We start from the raw sequence: 18050 nt of genomic DNA, 5'->3' as shown, positions 1-18050 counted from the left end.
GTTAATGATAATCTCTCAACTGATGATGATCACATCAAACTAGGGGGTGTAGAAATCAAGTCAAATTTAAAAGAAAGAAATTTTGCAACAGGTATTAAAGAGATTGTCAAGAAATTTCACACAGTTGATGTCCCTGTTACCATGGAAATAATAGACTCTTCAATCCATAGCAAAATGGACAACACAGACCAATGCTCTCATATTAAAGATGCAATTAAAGGTTTAGAAACATTAAAACTCGTTAGATTTACCTATAAGAATTTTCCAGCAATTGACCTTGAGCTTATAAAGTGGGTGTACTCAAGGTTGTTAAGTCATCAGACATTAGAAAGTATAGACATTAAATTCAGTAAAGAGGATGACTGTTATTTCATGGCAGACTTAGTAAGGTATCTTCATAAGGATGGAATGTTTCTTAATCTCTTCAAAATCCATGCCGATGAGAGAAAGTTGTTCACTTTTAAATTCACAGACTTGGCAGCCAAGCATCCACTTAAAGACTTGGATATATCTTGTTATGTGAAATATCCTATAATATTTGACATATTACATCAGAGTGACAGATTACAGGGGTGTGTAGTTAATAGGTATCGTACTGTTATTACATGGCAGCAGAAAATCAACATTTGTAAGTCTTTAAAAAATAACCCAAATTTGAAAACAATGAATTTTATGGATTACAACAAAGATTATATGAATACAGAGATATTTACAGAGTTAGTAAACAATATTGATGAAATTCAAAACCTTAAAGTGTTGGGTGTAGAGTTTGACAATATTAAAGACAACAGTCAGTTACAAGCATCATGGAAGAAACTATTCAGTAAACCATCATTAGAGAAGATTACAGTAATCCTGGGTGAGAATTGTGATGTTAATGACAGTGAAATACTGTTAGGTGTAAAGGAAGCTGATAAGATAAGGCAGAGTCAACTCAAAGTTGAGATTTTATACTGTGTTAATAACAAACCTAATGTAAATGTTTTACTGGAGGATGGTTTCAGTCTTGATGGAAGTAAGTGTGAGACAGACAGTAAAATGTATTTGAAAGGTGAAAAGATAGACATAATACTATTTGGTTTTTAAGTGGTGGTGGTTGGATGACTAGAATATCAGGATGATATTTGTAAATAGATCATTACATTTGAATGGAATGTGGAAATGTTAATGTATAGTATTATTTATCTTGTATGACAATCATCAACTTTTTATGAGATGTTTTCATTAACCATTTATTGTATGTACAGCCCAGAATTATATCATTAAATCAGATGTATTGTGTTGTGAACATACTTTCAGGTTAATAATTCACACCTGAAAATTTGAAATGAAAACAGAAACATAGCCATGATATTAACATGTATATTATAGTGACAACAGCTAGAGTACAGTTTTTTGTCTAACTGCATTATGATTAGTTTTGTGTATTTACTTACTTATTATGTACAATATTGTTAGACAGATTAATTTTGATATCCTGTATTTTGAGAAGATTTATTTCTACGAGTTCTTGTCACCACTTCAAGGAAAGTGACATTTAACTACTTACTTTGAAATGATGTAATTTTGTATACACTTTGTAATATTTTAAATCATGCCAAGCAGAAATGTATATTTTTGTATTTTGAGATGATGTAATAAAAACAGTTGAAAGTGTACATTTTAGCTATGTGTTCACTTGTACTGTGTGTGCATAGGTAAATGAATGAATGTATGGATGGATGGATGAATGGATGGATGGATGGATGGATGGTTGGTTGGATGGAACAGATGAGTGGAACGGATGGATCCATGATATCAATAAAATCTGACTTCAATTTATTTATTATAAATGTGATCACTGTTACCAATCCAACTTTGAGTCAACAAATGTAACGTATGGAGAAATGCAAATTGTGAGAATCAAATGCACAATAGCAGTATTGCCCTAGCCTCAAACAAGTATGACATGAATAGCGCCCTCTATACTTGATATGACTATCCTACCAATGGCCATAGGATCACTGCATTACCAATATTAGGATAGAACAAATTATTGGTCTGCAAGAATGAGAAGAAAAAAGATAAACTTGTACAGTCTATAGTCACAAGTCCATATTTTAATAGGAAGTCATGTTCAACATTTATTATGTCTTTGGTCTGTGTAAAATATCTATTAACAACAGCAGTGCATATTACTATTGACCATACACAATGGTGTTATATACTGTTTATACAATGGTGTTATATACTGTTTATACAATGGTGTTATATACTGTTTATACAATGGTGTTATATACTGTTTATACAATGCTGTTATATACTGTTTATACAATGCTGTTATATACTGTTTATACAATGCTGTTATATACTGTTTATACAATGGTGTTACATACTGTTTATACAATGGTGTTATATACTGTTTATACAATGGTGTTATATACTGTTTATACAATGGTGTTACATACTGTGGGGAGGGAGGTTGTCAAACTATAAGTGACTTATATTCATACTTGAAGTCTTCAGTTTAATACATTCCATACAATATTAACATCAAAGTCATTCAAGAATTTATATTCTTATTTCAATTTATTTTGAAATTTGTTTACTAGTATCGTACACAGAATTATGTCACGTATTGCATAGCTACATTACTTCATTCTCATCTCAATCAAAATGAAGTTTTTCTACAAAGTTTGATAAAAATGAAAACACTGTGTCATAATTATAATTATTCTTACTACATATCTATATAACAATTTCAACTAAATATATCTTTCACATATACATATATTTTATTGTAAACATTATTACCATAATATTCATATATTATGACTTGTTCAAAATTTTTGAACACAGTTAGCTATATTCAGCTAATTAGTTTATTAATCAAATAATTTGCCTACAATTCAGGTGTACACGTTTGTGTTTATGGTTTACACATGGACATCAAGTCAGTGTACAATTATATCAAACTCAACACCCTACAAATTGATTATTGACAATAATTTAATGTGACTGAATGTTTATTTATACTGTTTACACATGGCCATCAAGCTAGTGTACACAATATAAAACTAACAACATATTACAAATTAACAAAATTTATTGACAAGTAACAGTGATTAGTCTTAAATTATACAAAATTAAAATTTTACTAAATTACATAACTAATATTCTATCCCATCAAAAGTTGCATTTTCTTGCATGAAAAAGTCTTGTTGCTCCTGTTATCATCTTTTGTGAGTGAAAATTTATAATAAAAGTATACCAGTTATATTCTGACACAATATTGAAACAATTTGATGCAAAAGTGTTAACTTCACCCCCACCCCCACCCCACCCAAGTAGTTGTCACTCCATTCAGTTGCTGCTAAGAGGGCTCTGCTACACAGTTTCTAGCAGGGCTCTATGTGTTACAACCCCTGTAAAGGTACAGCCACATGCAGTTGCTTGGAGGACAAATACACAATGCTACCAAACTGTGACATCCCCTGGTGATGATATATGTACTGTCATATTAAATTGGTAAGAGACGCACACAGTACTACCATCGTGTTACACCCCTGGTCACTGTAGTACTCCCATAGTGTTACACCCCTCTGATCACTGTAGTACTACCATAGTGTTACACCCCCCTGATCAATGTAGTACTACCATAGTGTTACACCCCCTGGTCAATGTACTGATAGTAAAGGAAATCATTTAAAATTTTATTTACCGTAAAATAAAGGTTTCTACAAAAACATTTCATTGCACAATTCTGACAAAAACAGATATCTCAATACATTCTTTCTCTATTTGATGAATTTCATCATCTTGTAACCCTCATACTGTTTTTGTAACTGTACTTTGAGATTTTGAAAAAAAAAACACAGAGATGTGAAAACCAATCAAAATAAAACTGTAGCAATGAGACGTTCTCTGATAATTAATCCACTTTTTCCATTTCTGCTCCAATATCAACAGAGTGTGTTCCTGTAAAATTAACGCAAAAAAATAAATAAAATTACACTTTCAAATACTTTACCAGAGTCAAAGTTATGCAAACATGAATGAATTTCAAATTCTTACCATACTTGTAGTGTTGAATGATATACTTTGGTTTAATAACTTTACCTCAGTTTATATTAACTTGGTATGTTTTTTGGGGACATATAATGTCTTAATGACTAGATTAAAATATATATGTTGCATTCTAATTACTGAAGTATCACTTCGCTATCACTTACTATCACTACTAGTTTTTTAGGAATAATACATAAAAAATTTGATGATATCATTGAATCTGTGATCACCGGTGATACCGCCCTCAAGAGTGATAGCATTAATTCTTTTGTTTATATATTTACTGAATACTGTATTTAAAATCCTTAAACCAACAACCCCCCCCCCCCCATACACACACACACACAAACACACACACACACACACACACACACACACACACACACACACAGTTTACACAGGATATTCATTTGTTCAGGACAATATCTTCAATAACACTGCTGCCAAACAACATGCTTTTCAAATATGTTGGAGTGATATAACAAGGAAACAGACAGTTTGATAAAGTCTGTTGACCTGCACAGGTGAAACATGCATTTATGCATAATTAGAACACTTGTTTGTGTAACAATAAATATTTATTACTACAATAAAATCCTAGTAAAAGTACTTTTAACCTGGCATTTCTATTTTGAATTCAAATTGCACTTCAAACTTTTCCTTATTTTTTTTTTTTTATTCTTTTTTCCAAAATCTTTCAATATTATTCTATTTCCTTAATAGCAGAATACTGAGGTTGATTTAAATTCATTGTTTTTACAAATTTAACTGTGTAATATTGTAATCCTTAGATTGCTAGACTAGTACATAATGCACTAATGGCAGAGAGGGAAAATACGGTATGAACTGAACTTAAGATGTCTCATAAATATTCTCAATTTTTAAATTTAAAATATGAAATCTTCAACTTGGCGCCTCAGCAAGTTGCTCCAATACAGTTTATGCACGAAATATCAATAAATAATTCTAAATTACAAATATTTTCAAAAACTTGTGGATGGAAATTAAAAAACTAATGATAAAAATATTATAACTCACCCCAAAATGCTTTGTTGATCTTTTCACCAGTAATGTATAATATGATCAGAAAGACTGCATTGAATGCAAAAAATAAAACAAAATATGCTCCAGTCAAAACTTTCAGGAAACCATATACCCATATCTCAAGGTAAAAACCAAGAAATAAAATCCTGAAAAAAAGAGAAATCGGAGAGAAAATTGTGAATTTAATGAGATACACAAGTAGTAATATAACAAGGCAAGTGAATATTACTGACTCGGTTCTTTATAGTCTTGTGACCATATTAGATTAGTTGGATTTGAGTCAAGTTTTAACATAATAACTTTATTACCACATATATAAACGTGACCCTGAAGGCAGTAATTCAAACATATCGTGTGCAGGGTGAAATTCATCGTTGATTATTGATTTTGGTTTCCTTGTGGTGCAATCAGTAAAAAAATGATTCAAGGTATTGTACTTTATTCTTGTTTTCTTACATTTCTGACTTATAGTCGAGCAACTGACATGCTTCATGACACACCTTTGAGCAACTGGCATGCTTCATGGCACACCTTTGAGCAACTGGCATGCTTCATGGCACACCTTTGAGCAACTGACATGTTTCATGGCACACCTTTGAGCAACTGGCATGCTTCATGGCACACCTTTGAGCAACTGACATGTTTCATGGCACACCTTTGAGCAACTGACATGCTTCATGGCACACCTTTGAGCAACTGACATGCTTCATGGCACACCTTTGAGCAACTGACATGCTTCATGGCACACCTTTGAGCAACTGACATGTTTCATGGCACACCTTTGAGCAACTGACATGCTTCATGGCACACCTTTGAGCAACTGACATGTTTCATGGCACACCTTTGAGCAACTGACATGCTTCATGGCACACCTTTGAGCAACTGGCATGCTTCATGGCACACCTTTGAGCAACTGACATGCTTCATGGCACACCTTTGAGCAACTGACATGTTTCATGGCACACCTTTGAGCAACTGACATGCTTCATGGCACACCTTTGAGCAACTGACATGCTTCATGGCACACCTTCGAGCAACTGACATGCTTCATGGCACACCTTTGAGCAACTGGCATGCTTCATGGCACACCTTTGAGCAACTGACATGTTTCATGGCACACCTTTGAGCAACTGACATGTTTCATGGCACACCTTTGAGCAACTGACATGTTTCATGGCACACCTTTGAGCAACTGACATGCTTCATGGCACACCTTTGAGCAACTGACATGTTTCATGGCACACCTTTGAGCAACTGACATGCTTCATGGCACACCTTTGAGCAACTGACATGCTTCATGGCACACCTTTGAGCAACTGACATGCTTCATGGCACACCTTTGAGCAACTGACATGCTTCATGGCACACCTTTGAGCAACTGACATGCTTCATGACACACCTTCGAGCAACTGACATGCTTCATGGCACACCTTTGAGCAACTGGCATGCTTCATGGCACACCTTTGAGCAACTGACATGCTTCATGGCACACCTTTGAGCAACTGACATGCTTCATGGCACACCTTTGAGCAACTGGCATGCTTCATGGCACACCTTCGAGCAACTGGCATGTTTCATGGCACACCTTCTGCTATTTGGCCTGACGGCTTCACTGTCTTAGTTCTCCATTGACATAGTTCTCTGTGACTTAGTAAATTTCACGAGTACCTGTGTGCCGGGGTATAGATTTTTATTTGATGTTATCTGCCAACATAATAACAGAGTGTGGTACACATTTTGATTCTGTATTTACCAACTTGTATTTACATGTGTACAAACAAATATCCCCCCCCCCCCACCCCCACCCCGGTACAATGGGGATTAATCACACCTTGTGTGGGTTTTTTTTACCAAAGACTACACACTTACCAAAATAAATAGGTAAATCCTACAGTTAAAGTACCAGTTATTCCAGACTTCATTGACGGATATTTATGACGAGTAAAAAACATTTCTAGTAACAAGAACGGTAAAACTGTTGTATGCTGAAAAAAGAGAAAAAAGAAGGAGAAATGGAGAACAGTTAAACTGGGGACAAAATTTCAAGCCATTTCTGAATGTTTGCCAAGGCTGTTATACTTAGCATAGACTTTGTTAATGTTTGTTTCGTGTTGTTGCATAAACTAATTTTGATCATCGAATTGTACTCAAATATTTATTGGTCTGTTACAAAAAACTTTTTTGAATAAGGAAACTCATAAATCAAGTACCTGAAATAGTCTGTATATAACTGAGACCCTATTTTGATGTAAAGCTTGATAAACATGCATATACATAACTTAAGACAAGCTACGACATATTTAAGAGCAGATTGCACATCAACACACATTATCACTTCTTATCATCATTGTTTTAAGCAGTGTTTTTATGTAAGTAAAGTCTAGAGTTCCCAAGAAATTTGACTTTGTTCCCTACGATGTATGTTTGCAAGACTTTTGAAAATCACCAATATTCAGACCTTCAGAAATCTAAATATTGCACTTTTTTTACACTCAGCATTCAAAATACATTTGTATATATATATATATATATATATATATATATATATATATATATATATATATATATATATATATATATATATATATATATATATATATATATATATATATATATATATATATATATATATATATATATATATATATATATAAAATGTATGTGCACAGTATAGAAAGAATGTCCATTTTAATCAATCAACAACCACCACCACACCCTTCCCTCTCACATCTCCAGCCCTTTCAGCTAGCACTATGAAACCCATGGAAATGTACCATAACATGAATGCTAGTTGAATAGGAAAATGAAGTTTGTGATTGTCAAAAAAAGTGTAAAATGATATTGGAAGAGAAAAATACTGTGAGTTTTTTTTATCGATATGTACTTACCATAATGTGATTAAGCCATGCAGGAAAGATCTTGTCTAACCATTCTGGAAATACTAACTCTCTATCAACTGCATAGATGCCCCAGAACATTATGACAACCAGCTGTACAATTAAAAAGTATTCAACAAATCAACACAAGAGTCTAGTAATAATTTGGCAAATTAGCATGAATATTAATTAGTGACCGGCACTACTCAAAAGTTTGGCAGAACCCTACATAGGATAGTGTGACAAGACATAAGAGTCTTAGATATTATTCCCCAATATTTTTCCTCATTGAGCCAAGCAAAATACTTGTGACCTAAGGGGCCTTGTCACTACGAGTCACTACATGAGTAGTGACAAGGCCCCTTAGGTCATGAGTGTTTCTGAAAAAAAATTAGGGAGTAATGTAATTATGCCAGCGCTTAAGAAAAATCGAGGAAGCTATTGCAATTTTGAACATTTTGAATCATCTTTTGAGCAATGGGAAACCAGTGACTTAGCTATGGGTTGTTGTGATGTATAAAGACCTGGGTATATATTCCATATTTTCTTTTCAAAGACAATAACTTGGTTTGAGTATGGTATAACACGTGCTACATTATCTTAAAGTGTCCTAGGTGTACTTAAAAATAATACATACAGGTTACACAGAAAGAAGCAACATAAAATTATATAAATAAATATTTATATAAATGAATATATAAATAATTGTCACATGTCTCTGTCGCTAGTCAGATCACCTATGACCTATGACCTATGACCTGACATAAATGGTGCATCAAACTTACCATTCCAAAGGGGAAAGCTATTGCAGCTAAAAACCAATCTCTGAAGTTGCATAATTTTCGACCAAATTTACTTCTTCTGTTGCTGGACAGAATCAAGTCTATAAGACAGCATAGGCCAAAATAAAATGTCTGGAAAATCTGTATGAAAATAAGAAAGATGGAACATTATGAAAGGCAGTGTGTATATATTTGTGATGGTTATTTCTAACAGCAATCCTTTTTATTCTTTATGTTTCTCCTGCTCTAACCTTGTATTTCTTTGGTCAGACCAGAAATTTTTTTAACATCACTGATGGTAAAATGATGACACCACAAGTCATTAGGCGTCTAAATGCAAGGCTGATACTACTGTTCCAAATTGTAAATGAGGAGATAGCAATCACTAGAGACACTAATCTAGCACGAGGTTCAGAGGCCCTTTCAAGCACCATCAGTTTAAACACCAAGCGTATCAACACAGTTTCTTTCCTAAAACCATTAGAGACTGGAACTCACTAAACCATGACATGAAATCCAGTCAGGACACTGACACTTTCAAGGCTAAACTCCATAAACATTGCTACTAGATTTTTGTGTGCATCCCTCCCCCAGCTGTGATATTCATAAGGAGATTAGCTAGTATTATAGAGATAGATAAACAATTGTGTAAGCAAAAACTATAATTTCTCATTGAATATGGGTTGATAATAATTTTTCAAACTTTGGACTCGATCACTTCTATGCCATTCAGATTACAAATTGAAAGCATCACTAACATATACACACACGCATTCCGTTTTTCTTTTTCCTTAACTGACTGAGTCATCATTTTTAAGGTATCATAACGAGAAACATAAAATTAAATTGGGTTGTCCTAATATTACTTACTTACATTGTATGTATGATGTGTATTAATATCAATACCTATGACATAATTCATTGTATAAATCCAGTGAACACTGATAGAACACAGTCTGTTATAATCCTTCACACACCAACCTCTATCCTACCAACTCCCCATTTATAACATTAGATGGACTGGGACATAATAGTGGAGTGTTTTGCTGGGGGGTGGGGTGGAGCAGGGGGTAATATGGTAACACCCATCCAAGTTCCAAAGTCACCCTACAAGAGTTTCCAAACAAACTTATAGTACAATGTATAGGGGAGGGGAGGGGGGAACTTGGCAAATTTTACCTGACTTCTTCTCGCTTAGTGCAGCCTTGCTTAATAAAGTATTAACAACATGTACACATGTACACTTACTTTTTTTCACTTTTTACAAAAATATTTAATTGACCCATCATTTTGAAGGTGTTATGATATGAAACATAGGCACCCTTACCAGTGTTCCAAAACCTTAGCAATAACACTGTGGTATCCTAAATACATTCATGAGCTCTGTACAAAATCGTGATAATTAGTTCTTGTACCATATCCAAGGGTTCATATTATTATTACTTTACGAGTAACATTTTGTCTGTTCAGATCTACAGGTTTTATCAAACTTTCCGTAAAAAGCCAGCCAATAGTAAAGCCAGCACACAGACAGTTTGACAAAGCCAGTCGACCTGACCAGGTGAAATGTTACTGGTAAGTGATAAGGTCGTGGTACAGGAACTAATTACTTTACTGGTAACAATGTGGTGTTTTAAATCATATGAAACCATTCAAAAAAAAATCAGACAGACAGTAATGAAAACTTAAAACATAGACACTTGAGAATCTATCCTTAAATCAGCAACTCTGGGATTCTGACTGAATCATTCTAATCTTTGAACCCTACACCATGACTCATCGACATGCTGATAGGGTTCATAAAACCTTGAGTCTGTTTACTACAAACAAACTTAATACCTGTACATGCCACAAATTTGATAAATTGATTTGTATACCAACAATATTCATACTTAGGTCATTGTCTTAGTAAAATTCCTACTAATTTGCTGTTAATTACAAAAAATAAAACTATAGAAAATATAGTCTCAGTAATTGACAACCATATAAAGGATTTCTTTACATTTCCTTTTCAAAAACTGACAAATGGTGGAACTCATACATGTCATATATCTAATATTCTAATTAATATGCAAATGAGATATCTCATTTGCATATGCAATTGATGACACATTGTATTTGCACTGCAATGTAAGCAATTTGCATATGAATAAGGCATCTTATTCATATGCAAATGATGAGAAAATTGTACTTGTACTGTAATGTAAGCAATTTGCATATGAATAAGGTATCTCATATGCAAATTATGAGAAATTTTACTTGCAGTTGCATTGCAAATATAAGCATTTGTTTGAAAGGTATGGGTATATTCGCATTGAATATTACAATAAACAAAGTCATGCATTTTTGAAAATCCAGTATACAATCACTGAGTCAAGTTGAACAAAAAATATGGTATTTATACCCTGCTTGTTCTATATCACAACAATGTGTATCTATGCCATTGCTTTTGTTGTGTGTTTGTATGTAATATGAGTCAAAATTTTCAAAAATTGGCCATTACTTTACCCAATTTTTCTCTGATATTACTGGTTCTGGTATTTATATTATTCCCCAATATTGTCCTTCATTCCGCTGGAAAATACTTGTGTGCCCTAAGTTTTATCTCTACTCATCTAGTGACTCATAGTGAGCTTGCATACGATACAACTATAGAGAACATTATTTGTTGTAATTTTACAGGTCAGCAAATGTCCATAGTATTGTGATGTGGTAACAGCTGGCTAAACAGATGCAAGGTCACCTGACAGATTGGCAGCTGTCATATAACATATATACTAGTACCTTATCATAGCATATGTATTGCCTTTGTTCTTGTATTCTGTTAGAACAGAGAAGAATTGACAATATATAGCATAACTGCCAAAATGTAGATTTTTAAAAAGCTGATATTTTGGGCAAGAACCCTTCCTTTAATAAGTTCAGCAAGCTGCAATTTTTTGGAGTATTAATTTTTGCTTTTGAGCTTTTTAATATTTCATGGACAGAATGTTATAGTTATTGGAGCCCAGGAACAAAACAATACCATTACAATCATTGCAGCTATCTTTCACTTGACATTGTGAAACAAATCCTGTGTTTACTTAATTATGACCAAAGACTATTATTTATATAGCACAGTAAAACAAAGGTTAGCAATAATCATACAAATTGGAACACGGCCAACAATTTGTACAGAACCATCTGGATGAAAGTGAATGAATGAGTGAGTGTTTTATCATTAAAGTTCCACTTCATCCCGAGTGACGGTACAAAAAGAGACTGTGGTCAAATGTTCAATAGTTGATATTATGGTCACATGATGCTATGATAATGGGGTATGGGTTTGACATTCTGAATCTAGGGGCGTTTTGCACATTGTAGTCAGCATATGACTAATGCAATATGCAAAACGCCCTCGTAAAGCGCTTGTGAATCAGTGCGGTTACCAACATTTGTGTATTACAACATTTCTGGTTAAAATCTCTTCATCCATGTCATTTCGACAGAGTAATTTAAGCAAAGAAAGCATACGTGAGCACATTCCTGCTTGCAGCTGTACCCCGAGTCTCGTCTTGCTTGCAGACGGTGCACGGAGAAGGAAGGGACGTATGCAAGCAGGACTACCCCGAGTCTGTCTAACTAACGGAGTAGCGGTTGAGAGCTAGAGACGTGTACTTGTAAGCTACAGCACTCGCTCGTCTCGTGCGTACCGTATTTGGCATGTCATGCCAGGTTAAAGAAGCAAGCACAAACCCTCGTCCGGCTTTTAGTCGGACTCAATACAGGACGACTTCATTCCGAGTGTTGTCCATCAGAGACCAACAGTCCAAATGTATTCGTATCCCATTGGCATTCGTCTGCAAACAGGACTGGAACATATTAGAACATGGCCTAATGGCTAACGCCAGGAGTAACGGGGCGAAGTCTGACAGCTTTCATGTTTACAAAAGTACCGAGCGAGACAGTGACCTACCAAATTCCACACTGTTAGCCACTTTAATTTTCCTCCAAACTCTGGACTTTCCTCCACTTTGACCTCGTAGATGTCATACATTAACGCAAAGAGATAGATAATAAACAGAGCAAGGTGACACACGAGTAACAGGAAGGTGGCCGCCATCTTGGTATGGCATCTTTACCCCTAGTGATACTAGTAATTTGCATTTCATTTGCATACGCTTGTTCACACATGTACTAAATACAATAATACAATATTATAAGCTAAGATCAGATATTGTGGTACATTGTCATTGGCAACGTCTCTATAGTTGCAAAGAAGGAAAACGGTGCATAATTTGTTGAAAGTGGTTCCACTCTTATAAAATAAATTCACAGAACACTTACCATATTCCATACCGTGAGTAAATTAAATCTACCACCGAACTTTTGAGGCAAAACTTTCGAAGTGTATAATACATTGTCATAATAAAATGAAAATAAATACAAACATAACAAAACACAACGGAACCCACTGACCCACATGTTGGCCAACTCAGTCTTAAGTTAATCAATATACTACACACTAGCTACTTGAGTGGTGATATTGTGAGGTACTAACATGTTAATATGCAAACGTCAGTGTGGGCTATTTTGGTTCACATATGATGCCTAAATTACATACCCGTAAAACAGGTCAAATTAATATTGTTCATATAGAAGCACAGATGAGGGTTGGATATGTTAATTGACATCATATTTCCGGGTACAACAATAAAGGAATTGAAACATAAATAGTCAGGGACTTTACGATTGCACAAACATCAACACCCGATGTATGCTCATGAGACAATAATTTTTTTTCAGATAAACTTACAATAATGATGTTATTTTTTTAATTTTTAAGTCTGTAAACAATGAAAACAACAATATACAAACTAAGAAATACTACGTGTCCCTATGGTCAAAACTGGGACAATATGTAGGCTTACAACCTATATCTTTCCCCCCCCCCTTGAAAGCGTCATCTAGTAGTAGCTCGAAAAGCGCCATCAACGACAATCCAGGGTGAGGCGAGTCCAAAAAATCACCATCACAATTCTATATGTATGTATGTATGTATATATATATATATATATATATATATATATATATATATATATATATATATATATATATATATATATATATATATATATATATATATATATATATATATATATATATATATATATATATATATATATAAGACCAAACAACACAAAATACACCATCTTTGGACACATAAACTGCAACCAAAACAACAACTTTTGTGTATTTATGATATATATTGTGAGAAGTGTGGGCAACTAATATTTGAAAAACGGCATCTACACCCGCATGTAGAACCATATGCACTTAAGGAATGAAAAACAGATCCAATACCAAACCATTTATATACATGAGTGTCAGAAGCTTAGATCCCGATACCACACTATTATCAAAAAGTAGTTGTCGTATTATAGATGATTGTTTTCCATATCTTCAGGCTAAATATACGATAATAACAGTTTGATTTGAATTTATTTCCCCTATCTTCATTGTTCCGCAGTGTACATTGAAGCCCCGTACATTGATACATTTATAGTAGCAGGATTTAATTCGTGTGACATTCCTTTTAAACAAGGAAAACCACAATCTAAGCAATAATAAACCAGGCTTGAAGAATCATTCATTGTTATTAGGCTAATTTGCATATCATTCGCAATATTGTCATTTTTACGGAAACATCCCGTCCATTTTGAAAGTAAATAAACGAGAAACTTTTTCAAAGGTCCAATTCACTACAATTTTCCACTTGATATCAGATATTATCAGAGGATATTATATTGTTTTCATCAAATGTTGTCTTCACTGCATCTCTCTACATATACTACCCACACACACACACACACACACACACACACACACACACACACAATACATGCACGCATGCACACGCACATACATACATACATACATACATACATACATATATACATACATACATACATACATACATACATACGTACGTACGTAGGTACGTACGTACACACACGCACGCACGCATGCGCACATACATACATACATACATACATACATACATACATACATACATACATACATACATACATACATAAATACATACATACATACATACATACATACATACATACATACATACATACATACATACATACATACATACATACATACATACATACATACATACATACATACATACAAGCTGCAAATGTGGCGAAGAAAACAGGTTTTACCTACCATATTCCAAACTGTTAAAAACTTAAGATTTCCTCCAAACGTTGCGGGTTTTCGAATCAAAATTTTGGGATAAAGAATCTCAAAGAAATAATATGCACCACATAGATCGGTAATTAAAAACAAAACTCTACAAAATCTAGAAATTTTTGGATCTAGTGGTTTAAAATCCATCTTGTGAGTGAGTATGGCGTTTGTTTAGTGTAAAGATGGATTAGTGTATGAAAGAGTCTCCACCCTCGTTAAATTTTAACCTGGACGGTTTCATGTATGTAGCATTCACATTCTACCAAACATTGTCCCGTGATACCATTCGCCAAGATTAGGTTTATATGCCACAGTTTCAGTCTCCCACATCCCCTAATATGGTATAACATGAATATGAATGAGGAATGTCAGAGGTCGTGTCTTGACCAACCAGAACAATGCTTGCGTAATAGTTACTTCACTGAGTATCATGAGTTTACACCTATCAGACTGGTTACGTACACTCTTGGGTATAAAGTCCACGATCTTAGTCGTCCAATCAACAAGATTTCAGACTAGTAGTTGACATTTGTAATCTCATACCACAATAGATTCAGCATTGTGTGTACTCATGACAATAGGCGTCCATGATCTACTGAGTACCACAGACACTTATTTTCCGAGATGTGTTTCAGACTTGACATTGACATACTTGGCAGCAGCTGATAACACAGGTACTCGAATCAATTTGTATGATTTTTAAAAAAAATGTATAGTGATTATGTACTATACATTTAAAAAAAAATCACACAGATTGATTCGAGTGCCTGTGGCTGATAATGCATGAAAGGGGTAGAATAACACGGGTTTCTAAGTCCACAAACCGCGAAATTTGTGTATATTGTGCGGTGTGTGGACTCATGCGATTATAGTAACCAGTGTTATTTTTCGACTTTCATATATTATTGACCAAATATGTCAATATTATCAATATTTCTGAAACATATCTTGAGAGACAAGTGCCTGTGGTTAGTACATGCATGTGGACTTCGTTCAGTAATACAGCCATGGTTTGATCATGACTTGCATCACTATTGTATGTGATCATATTCGATATGAAGATACAACACAAATAATCCTTAATACTTCATGTTATAAAGATATACGTTGTATGTATCCAGCAAGATAACGAAATGACTGCCACATAATGTATACAAGTTGATGTTTACAGTTTGTAGGAAAGGTCTCGATCGTGTCATGTGCATGTACACGTGTAGAGGACAACCTGCTTGTGAACAGTGATACACCTCAGACCGATAGTGGTATATGGTGATACATCAAACATATACATATAACAATTTACTAGTACACTGATTGCATTGATTGTATCTGCCACGTCAGCTTCCTATACATTCCTATACGGTTTCCGATTTCATTCTCCCCATTTTATGATACAGTAGGAGATTGAATGGAACGGTTCAGAATCGAGTCTTCGAATCAATTATGCGCAGAGCTAAACTAGTACAACTTGAAGAAGTAGAAGCGTTTCACCTACCATGTTCCACACTGTCAGAAACTTTAGATTTCCAGCAAACGTTGCAGGTTTATAACGCAAACGTTTTGGATATAGAATGAACGAGTTATAATAAATAGCACAGATATACATTATTACAAATAAAACTCGGCATAGTTTCGACATTTTTGGTACTGGCGGGGGAGTAGCCATCTTCAACCTTAGTAAGCGTATTGGGCGTTCGTCTATGGATCAGACAGGTGGTTGAGGACCGCCCTTCGCATCAGGGTTACGCAAATGACATTGGAACTCGTACGGTCAAATATCAGGTAACCACTGTAATCAACTGATCAAAATCTGGTTGTTACGGTAGTAGATGTATTGTGTTCTTTCCCAAAGGCCGGGGTAATGTATTCAAGTCAATACGTTGTCATATTTAGCTTATAGACTAGGAAAACAAATACCACGTACGTGTCCCTGTGGTTAGTTTAAAGCGTATCAACAGACTAGGAAGAAACTGGAGTATCCGATATAGCACTGCTACACCACCATCGTGGTTTACAGAACGAGGACTCTTAATTTGCATATTAACAATACAGATAAATACGTGTAGATACAACAAACGTATGACAAATGCTTGTTGTACGTTCTAGCATAGACAGTGGGGGGGGGGGGGTCTCCCCTCCACTGTCTATGGTTCTAGTAATGTGTGACACTTTCATTGTGGTTTAAAATGGGGTAATTAACAGTACAGATAAAATACAAAAAAATTATTCCATGTACGTACAAAATCCACAGTCATTTGTTAGCCGGGTTTGTTAGGGAGCCTTCAGTATATACAGGGGGAGGGCCGGAGGAATTAGAGGGGGGGGGTCACATTTTACAAACCTGTACTTAGGGAAGGGTCTAATCTGGACTCCAACTGTGGTCTACTAAACCACAGTCTGATCAAACGAGCTCGATTAGCACAAAAAGTTGTTCATCTAATCAGTGAACCCCACCTACGTGACGTATATAGTGTATAAAGTAGCATCCTGAGCCGCTGACAAATATACCATATTTGGACATTACGTAACTTCCCCAATAAACACTAACTTTATGAGGGACTGTCCCCCAAACATTATAATGCAAAATATGATCATCCTTGACGAGAATATTACTATCCTGGAATGAAATATTAGCTAACAAATGACTGTGACAAAATCAGATGATCACACGTGCTATAAAGACAATTGAATCAATTACCACAACCGACAGCAAGCGCTGCAAACTATACAACACAAATTACAATACACGTACATATGTGTGAATATGGCAGAGTGGCCTTCTGATTTAGACATTCAAGTACTTGAGTCGAGTTGAGATGATTTGAAAAGAGAGTGATGTGTGCACAAACGCAAGAGTCACCTTACCACATTCCAAACTGTCAGAAACTGCCATGATCCACCAACTTGTATATAGGAAGACAGGTGAGGGTTGACATAATTGACTCTATATGCATAGGCAAACGTGTAGATAGTAAGTAGAAATATGTGCTGCAATTTGACGTTTATTACTGTTGTCACAACCATTGTTGACGAAGATTATAAGGTTCGATCATTGCAA

General features: G+C 34.8%; 1 protein-coding gene across 2 annotated transcripts in view; it reads right to left on the bottom strand.

The window, feature by feature from the left end:
• Positions 1-3351: 3351 nt before the first annotated feature.
• Positions 3352-18050, bottom strand: part of LOC144445018 (androgen-induced gene 1 protein-like) — a 17067-nt gene continuing 2368 nt past the window's right edge. The window contains exons 1-6 of one of the 2 annotated variants that reach the window (XM_078134569.1): positions 12705-12810; positions 8753-8890; positions 7980-8081; positions 6961-7076; positions 5086-5237; positions 3352-3957 (exon numbers count right to left, since the gene is read on the bottom strand). In XM_078134569.1, coding sequence (XP_077990695.1) covers positions 3911-3957; positions 5086-5237; positions 6961-7076; positions 7980-8081; positions 8753-8890; positions 12705-12785 — 636 coding nt within the window. In that variant the 5' untranslated portion in view covers positions 12786-12810 and the 3' untranslated portion in view covers positions 3352-3910. Of the gene's footprint in view, positions 3958-5085; positions 5238-6960; positions 7077-7979; positions 8082-8752; positions 8891-12704; positions 12811-18050 lie in introns of those variants that run through there. The other variant, XM_078134570.1, reaches the window with a different exon arrangement.

The sequence above is a fragment of the Glandiceps talaboti genome, chromosome 13, assembly GCF_964340395.1.
Source record: "Glandiceps talaboti chromosome 13, keGlaTala1.1, whole genome shotgun sequence".
NCBI classification, from domain to species: domain Eukaryota; kingdom Metazoa; phylum Hemichordata; class Enteropneusta; family Spengelidae; genus Glandiceps; species Glandiceps talaboti.
This window is presented reverse-complemented; position numbering and strand designations above follow the sequence as displayed.